The sequence below is a fragment of the Montipora capricornis genome, chromosome 10 (assembly GCF_036669925.1).
Source record: "Montipora capricornis isolate CH-2021 chromosome 10, ASM3666992v2, whole genome shotgun sequence".
NCBI classification, from domain to species: Eukaryota; Metazoa; Cnidaria; class Anthozoa; order Scleractinia; family Acroporidae; genus Montipora; species Montipora capricornis.
The window spans coordinates 68,902,610-68,911,578 of NC_090892.1; the positions used below are offsets into that span (position 1 = coordinate 68,902,610).

The 8,969-nt window shown below is 39.4% G+C and overlaps 1 protein-coding gene across 9 annotated transcripts in view; it reads right to left on the reverse strand.

Moving 5' to 3' along the window:
- The window catches only part of LOC138022239 (uncharacterized), a 30,413-nt gene extending 24,164 nt beyond the window's left edge, over positions 1-6,249 (reverse strand). For all 9 annotated transcript variants that reach the window (XM_068869301.1, XM_068869305.1, XM_068869299.1 and 6 more), the window contains exons 1-6: positions 6,016-6,249; positions 5,746-5,811; positions 4,661-4,974; positions 4,259-4,300; positions 625-669; positions 195-236 (exon numbers count right to left, since the gene is read on the reverse strand). In XM_068869301.1, coding sequence (XP_068725402.1) covers positions 195-236; positions 625-669; positions 4,259-4,300; positions 4,661-4,974; positions 5,746-5,749 — 447 coding nt within the window. In that variant the 5' untranslated portion in view covers positions 5,750-5,811; positions 6,016-6,249. The remainder of the gene's footprint in view (positions 1-194; positions 237-624; positions 670-4,258; positions 4,301-4,660; positions 4,975-5,745; positions 5,812-6,015) is intronic.
- Positions 6,250-8,969: the final 2,720 nt, after the last annotated feature.

Genomic DNA, 8,969 nt, shown 5'->3' on the forward strand with positions numbered 1-8,969 from the left:
CGTCGAATTTGGGTTGAAAACGTTTTCGCAAGGTTGCAATGAACAATCTAAAGCTCCAACTTTAAAACGTGCGCTTCTGTCCCTTTTAGTGCTCTCGGCTGCACTTTGAATGAACTGCCTCAACTATTTCAGGCGCTATTTTTACGTAACCACAAATAGAAGCTACTATTTTACTCTGACTCGCTGTCCCTTACCTCCTCTTCCAATTTCTTATTGTTGTGCTTCATTTTGGAGACCTACGCAATACAAAAACAAGACAGACGTAAAAGTTCGTGATTCCATATAAATTAACTCTACCTTTAAAATAAGCTGTATGAAATGAACACTTTAAGGACGTTCGAAGATTGGTGGTAGAGCTTTGACGAACGGGTATTCTAGAATCTAGCAGAACAGCCGAAAAATGCCTCGCGCTTGAGTCTTTCAACCCAATTCCTCGCGTTGCGTCGAATTTAGGTTAAAAACGTTTTCGCAAGGTTGCAATGACCAATTTAAAGCTTGCGCTTCCGTCCTATTTAGTGCTCTCGGCTACTCTTTGAATGAACTGCCTCAACTATTTTAGGCGCTATTTTGTTTGCGTAACCACAAATGCAAGCCACTATTATACTCTGACTCGCTGTTCCATACCTCCTCCTCCAATTCCTTAATATTCTTGTTCTCCATTTTGGAGACCTACGCAATACAAAAAGAAGACAGACTCAAATTTTCACGTTCACGATTCGATATAAATTAGCTCTACCTTTAAAATAGGCGGCATTAAATGGACACTTTAAGGACGTTCAAAGTTTGGTGGCAGAACTTTGACAAACCCCGAAAAGTGAACGGGTATTCGAGAAGATGTCTCGCGCCTGAGTCAGCCTGTCCTGCCTGGTTAGTCGATATTCATGATATTTGCTAAGTTTTGAATAGGCTGCATATATATAAGCGCCAGTCTTTCTCAATGTGTATAAAATACGCCAGGAGCCCATGAGTTGAATACACCTACTGCCAAATGTACTCACTAGCATTGAAAATTCCTTTTTATTTCTCAATCAGTTGTAGAATGTAAGAAGCAATTATCTATTTAATGAAAGATTTAACTGTAAACTAGCGCACTCCCCATTATTTCATTATATTTTTCCATAAGCAATTTCCTATTCCAAGGTTTGAGACCATTGTGGTGTACCGTACTTATTCAGCTATAAGCCGAGCAATTTTAACACAAATCCTCACTCAATTTGGGCAAATTTAAAGCCATAGAAGGGGTCTCGGCTTGTAGCCGAGTATTTTTGATAAAAAAAATTTTCTCAGCAAATTAAAACAGTAAAAATGAACGTGTATTCACTTACAAGCCGAACTTGTAAAATGAAGAGAAGTTGTTGGTGTAGTATGGACTTTTATTAATTGGTGGCTCGTAAAGGAGCTGCTCATGTTGTTGTGTGATTGGGATCGATCTTATTGCTCGTCTTCTTCCTCGTTGTCTGTCTCGAATTCGTCATCCATTTCCTCGTCTTCACTTTTTTTTTGTTCTGGAATATTCTCGTCGAAGACTGCATCATCTTCTGTGCCGTCAAGTGCGTTATAGAGGTATCACAAGTCTTGCACGAACGCCTCACCATCTCCTCTGCAATATCGCCCCAAGCCATCGAAGGAGCGAGGAGTCTGGGAACAAGATTGCAACATTTGTCGACACAGATCGTGTAAACAAGCTTGTGACATGACACCAGAGCAAACTTGAGACAAAAACGCAAGTGGATTTCTTCTTGTAGCGATCTTTTCCAAGCGAAAAAACCGTATGCATTAAAGGGAAAATCTTACCTTGAATTCTTTGCTCTGAAAACCACGCCAACGGTCGTTGATCAAGCTCAGAATACACTCCCCAATAAGCTCCCCGTTAAAAAGATTTGTCTCATCTTTCCTGCAGCGACAGAACCATGCCGTATTCTCCAGCAATCTCTGAGTTATTTTCTACAGCTTCTGCTTTGGCAACTATTATAAGTTTAACAGCGAGGTTGTAAGGTTTCCAGTCGAATAACTTTTTATAAAACGCTTCACTTTTTCGAAGACACGTTTCCTGTGAGGTCAGTAATTGTTTAATATTATTCGTCACCTCACGATCACGTCGCTTGTTTGTTTCTTATCTTTCGTGTTCATTTGATTGCTTTGAGTATAATTTTTCAGTCAATGTCAATTTGTATTTTAAATTACGAAAATTCCATAGTCATACTAAAATGGGTCTCGGCTTATAGCCGAGTATTATGCATTTACAATTCGTGTCAATCCAGTTGATTTTTTCCGTAAGAAGTTTGGGGTCTCGGCTTATAGCTGAGCTCGGCTTGTAGCCGAATAAGTACGGTAATTCAACTTTTTAGGATACCAAAGTGAATCAAATTATCCATCCACACACCCTCTACATGTCGTCTATTCAGAGTAACACAGACGCTTCTCTCAACCGTGGAATCGAAATGATGACCCTTAACTATGTACATTGAAAAAGTTTTTGAACCCACAAATGACCAGCTCCCATCATCAGTGGCTTTATAGCGGAGCTTAGGCGCGCCAGCGGAGGACCATGGGCAAGATTTTTTGGGGAAATCTATCCTTTCGAGAAATTTTGGTTATGACGTCAGCGTACGCCCGTCCGTACAGACTGTGGTGAAGGTGGGGAAGCAGGACAACTTCAGGGGACGGGAGTGTTCGGGCAATTTTCCTGGCGGGAAATTAACATCATATGAAAGAAAAGAAACAAAATATATGCTCTTTGCAAATCACTATTCTTTCAACGGCAATTTTTGTTAAACAGTATTCTTCTCTTTGTGACCTAAGGGGAAAGATATTGTATGCAAAACTACCATGCATGCGGCGTGAAAAAGAAACCGACGATCCATAAGCGTACGGGTATTTTTTTGCCAGGTTGTGCGGTGAACCATTTGCCAAAATAATTCTCGCAAGTTACCAAAATTTTTACGAAACAGTCTAAGAGAAGCGAGGGTCATACGATGCATTAACACAGGCTTACATATGAAGTGAAAATATTCTTACATATGTATCTATCATATGAGCTCATAAAACATGTCAAAAGAAATAGCTATCTCTGCCATTTTGACGACGTCAATGATACGATCGATCCATGTCATTGTTGACTACAGCGTTGGCATATGCCCTTTCAATGTTAATATTAAAGTGCGATGTTGCGGACACATTCTTGCATGCCCCATGGTGCCACGGAGGTAAGTTTTCAATCTGCGCAACGCACTGAATGATCGTTCTGCAGAACACGATGTAGCAGTTATCACTGTAAGGATGTGACCACATTAGAAAACTGTGGAAACTTTAAATTAATAGATCATTTTCGTGCATTGTCTCCAGTATTTCTGGAACAGTCATGTAGCCTGATCCCCGCACACGATGAAAACTCGCGGACATTTTCTGCTCTGCTTCCAGAATCTCGCCGTCGATTTTGTAAAATTTAGCGACGAGGGAGAACATTTCTTTAACAGGTGTTTTTCTTGTTGCCCAAAAGATCCGAGTTGTCCGAAATTTGGGGGTCTACAGTGAAGTCCCCGCTTACTCCCCGATCTCGTAGGTGAAGATCGTGAATTTTTGCGCTCTCCCCGCCTGCGGGGGAACTGAGTCGAGTTAAAATAAGTTTAAGTTCCCGCAATTCCCCGGTATGGCCCGGGTTGGGATGGGCGAGGATTTACTTTGACTTGTGCATAAAGATTATCATTCAAACGGAAAATTGTTGTGAAAGAGATTACTGCGCATTTTATTTCAGTTTTAGTCGTTGATTAAAATTGATTGTTATTGTTTGCAAAGCTTGCTTGTTTACTGCTGTCAGCACAGAGGCGTTTGCTCACGGTAAACTGCACTAGTACACTAATGACGATTAATTTTGTACTCTATTGCTTTCTGGGGTTAGAAAACGAAGCACCGCTTTTAGGCTTGGCTAAATCTATATATGAGCTCAGTTGGTTAGAGCGTCGCACTGGCGTCGCGAAGTCAAGGGTTCAAACCCCGTTGAAGTCCTGAATTTTTCAGGCTTCCCTACACAATTTATAAAATTGCGTTCATAACTGCGAGAATCATAGCTCACTTTCTCTGAAAATGTTGAGGAGGAACTGTTGAGTCAAACTCGTTTAACTTGATCGAGGCCAGCCTACTAAAAATTCTGTCCTTAAACAGCGACTTTCTTGCCCTACTTGTCCTCATATTGACAAGGCAAATAAATGTTGACTGATTCAAACTGATTGATCGATTGATGAATTGTTTAATGGCTTACCCTGTCTTCTAGTTCTCTCACTTTGCTGTTTTCCTTAGAATTCTAGCTCCAAAAGGAAAAAGAAGAAAGAAAAAGTCCTCAGTACAGCAAGCCAGATCTACAATAGGAAGTGCGGAAAACATCTATTCAATTATGACCTCTTTCAGGAAACTAATCAGTTGCTCACAAATATCGCGTATTGTCTCTTCCATTTTGTCTTTCTGGAACTGAAAACAATCGGTGAATGAGGTAACTCACAGCGTCTTCTATACCAGGCCGTCAGACAAATGTCGCAAACCAGTGACATGAAACTTCGGCCATATTGACTTGATTTCTTAGTTAGAAAAAACAGTTTACCGTGGTAAATCAACTTTTTTTTAGTAAAGGTGACCTTAGTCCGAAAAATACATCAGAAGGACTTACTCGGTTTGTATCGCTTGGTTTGATCGGGAATCTGTCAGCTAAATTCTTAAGCCCTATTTTCGTTAGAGCTTCGACAAGCTTTTCGGCAGTAGCCCCTTTTCCGTTTTGGCGAAGCCAGCGAACAAGGACCTCTATGCAGCATTCCTTAGAGTTGCCTTTTTCCTGTTGAATATCTTCAATAATGGAATGATGAAATCCCAATGCACGTGCTAAATCTCTCCACTGTTGCCCAATGTCATCCGCCAGCCTTTTTTCGTAAATGACACCTTCACTCAGTGGGTCGTTTGGATTCCAAGCTGATTGGCCTGAAGAAGCTACAAAAATTAAGGTTAATTGTATCTTATACGTTCGGAGGTTTTTCTTTATTTTTATTTCCTTGTCGGCAATTCCGATAAAACGATTTCGTCATACCGGCAAGGGACAACCTTATTACTCAGCTTCCCATTTCCGGTCATTCCACCGCGGCTAGGACTGTCCGAATCTGCCTGTTCAGTTCATCATAAACATGTTAAGTGTGCGTTATATGTATCCGAAAATGTCAATCTTTTATCTCTGATTTCAAGTTCAGCTTTACATCCTTACCCAAGGGCATGGGGTGTTGAGAACCCACGCTTTATAATTTACCTTAACGATACTTTGTATTGTAGGAGGTGTGAAATGATTACACACTTTAATATGGCCTCTTTAATTAGGCCTATTTTCTGCAAGCGAACCACGAGAAGCACATATTAACTCTTCGAGACAAAACATATTTTCGAAATAAACTGAATAGGCTTAAAGAATCCTCTTGATGCTTGAAAAACGTTTTGACCATATTAATATCCAGTCTGCTTGGGTGCTGGTTTAAGACTGTAGTTGAGGCATTTTCTCGATAAATAAGGTCCAAAAATGGGTTAAAAGTTCTTTTCACAATCTGCACTAGAATCACTCGCAAAACGAGATTCTTTTAAAATGACCCGGATTAACCAACCCGGATTAACCAACCCGGAAACTATTCAAAATTAATGCTTTTCAGACACAATATTTCGAGAATTATAGACTACAATTAAAAGCCAATACGAATATGTTTGAGTAGTACTACTTACTCATGGTAGAGGAACAAAGGAGGAGGTGAGCGCCGCTTGCTTTAATGCGGTTAATAGCAGGAAACTCTGAGGATCAACAAGGAAATAATCACAGTTGGCAAATTACACCGCAGTTGATTAATTTCATTTGGAAATCAAACTACGAAGCGAAACACGAGCGAGATTCTTGAGATCGAGCCCGGCATTTACGCATGCTTGTAAATAAAGCGGTAAATAGATACTTTCACATTCTGATCAGTATTGACTAACGAAACAGTGTCTAGTACTTACCTTGTAATTTTGCTTTGCATAAGTTAGGTATCCACCTAGAATGGAAGCTGAGCAAATTTAAATTCGCAGTGAAATGCTGCAGATTTGCGCTATAGAAGCGGTCCTAGCAAAACCAGGTCTTCGGTGATGAAAGTGCAAGGTACGAAGGAGGACCGTAAAAAGTCTTCTGTAAACTACAGTGTCACAGTTGTCATTTCCTTATGCTGAAGGGGCTTACCCGGCGCATTCTAATCAAAACTCTCATGGACAGTCACGGGAGCGAATTGTGTCACGAATTCTTCGCATAAATTTAAAAAAAAAGTCACGTCACTTGCGGGCTAGAGCCGCCAGACTGCTCGGTGATAGTTACTGTTTTCTTTTGTTTTGCCACGTAGGAAATGGCATAAATGAGTCAAATGTGCAAATTTACGTAATTTGAATCAACTTAAAACTGACCTTCATGTGAGCTTATTTGTTAGTTGTCTTTTGATATCGTATCTTAGAAAAATAACTCCGCCTTTATCGTTCATACCTCATTTCCTTGTGCTGAAGGGGTTTCACCCCGAGCACACTAATAAGGTTGGTGTTCGAATGACTCTTGAAAACGTAACGCGAGCAAATTGTGTCACAATATATTGGCATACATTAAATAATAGTACATGTAAACGCAAACGTACCAGACTGCCCTGCGACTTGGCATTTATAGATTATGCTAGCATAATTTTTGGCATAATTAGAGCAAACTGGCATAATTTCTGCCAAGTAGCAATGCTAGCATATTTTGCGCATTTTGATAATTATCAGATCATTTTTGATGCTATTATTTGATAATTTTTTGTCTCTAGTCTCAAGCACTTGGTGACCTTAATCGATATTTAAAGTTTTAGTTAAACTAGTAGCATTTGTAGTTCACTGTGAAGCTCTGAGCGAGGGTCTAAGGTGCACCGAAACCGGAAGTCACATTTATCTAGTACTAGTGTGCATGTTAACCTGAACCACATGTTTATTTGAAATTAATTGTGGATTTGTTGCGTTTCTTTCCTGTAGACGAACGGTTTCTAGTTAAAAAAAATATATATTTTGGACTTATTTGCATTTTTTCAAAGAGCATAATTTAAAAAAACGGTGGCATAATTTGGAAAAAAGAGCATAATGTTAGCATAATTTGGCCAAAAAAAAGCAATGCTACTAGCATAATATGCCACTTTTACTAGCATAATCTATAAATGCCTACCTGCGACTGTTGTTTTGTCACGAGTCAACTTAACAACCTCGTTCCCAGGGCCCTCTCTCTTCCTTTCTCGAGAAAGTACATAAAGTACCCTGGTTGCGGCTGGTCACTAGATTTTTGCAGATTCCACAAAAATAAAGGAAGGGAGGGTCACCCACTCCACTGAGCTCAGTAGGGAGTGGAAATGAAACCTTGCATGGCGTCTAATAATAATAATAATAATAATAATAATAATAATAATGATGATGATGATGATGATGATGATGATGATGATGATTTTATTAACAGTATTTCCACAAGGTGGCTCTTCATCCGTTAATATCTACATTAAAGTTATTTACAATTAAAACGAACTTAGGAAAGGCTTTGTAAAAAAAAAACGCTAAATAATTAATATTTACAGTGAAAAAAAGAAAATTATAATCTGGACTTGGCATTATCTTGTAGCAATTTCTTTGTCTCCTTAAAAAATAAAATTGAGTTCATGCAGTTTCTTAAGGAAAGGGGAAGGTTATTGAATAAATTAGCAGCTTCATCTGGAAACGTATTGGAGATCATTGATCTTTGAAGCTGTATACCCTTGCTGGAGAATAAGTTTCGATTATTTTCGTAAGTCTCTAGTCTTAAATAATTTGGCCAGTCTTCGTTGTATAAACTCTTGTGTATACTTTTAAGGTGATTTCCTTGTCTTGCACCGCGTATCTCATACTGCACATAACATTGCGACTTAGGAGATGGCGGGGTTTCACGCCGGCCATCTGAAGAAAGGCAACAAAGGCCGCTTTTGCTGTTCAAGAGCTTTCAAGTGCAATCATAATAACTCTTCTCGGTTTTGGAACTCGCTCCAGTCCTTTCGCCATCCGGCATTTACCATCGTGTTCCGAAGAAACGAGCACGGTGACCCCCTATTTCAAATGGTTTTATTTACTCGTAATAGGTACACGGAAAACATATTTTAAGGAGAAAAAAAGTTGGATAGTAGAAGTTGTAGTATTTACCTATAAGTGACTTGAAACTGCATTTGGAGCCTGATACTGAGTGCAAGGTGATGACTGTAGCGGTGAAATTTGCTTACATTTCTTTGCAAGGTTAGCAATTTGAAATCACTTTACTTAAAGATTATAGCCCAGATAAACAAGCAGATTCAAGTTTCCGGTAGTATTCAGTAGCTTTTGCTACATAACAACAAACATACAGTGCGAAAACAAGGTCGGTGACCAATCTTTTTATTGCATTTTTAAAATGAATTGTCCCGTGAATGAATATCAAGAGGGTCTCAATGGGGTTAAGCGTGTGACGTGAAACCGGCGTCCAAAAAATTAACCGTGTGTCGTGAAAAAGGGAAAAAATTAACCGTGTGTCGTGAATTATTTTGTCCAGATAACCGTGTTGTTTGTAGCTTTTCCTAAGCTCGGAAAAATTATTTGATGTAAACATTAAGCGTGCACCGTGATATCGCGAAACTTTTAATCGTGTACCCTGTTTGCTATACCCCCGTTGAGACCCTCTATCAATTGTGCCAAGTTTGAAAAAAATCTGGATAGTGCGTCATTTTCATGGAAATTACCTTAATTAAGAATATGCCATTCGCGTTGTTCAGAAGTCACCGGTGACCAATTCAATTTCAGGATATCAAGCGTTGTTGCATATTTACCATTGACAAAGCTTGCAGCTGCCTTTTGTACTCTATGAAGACGTGCTGTTAAATATTCCGGTAGCGAGTGATGAAGACTGTCATTATAAT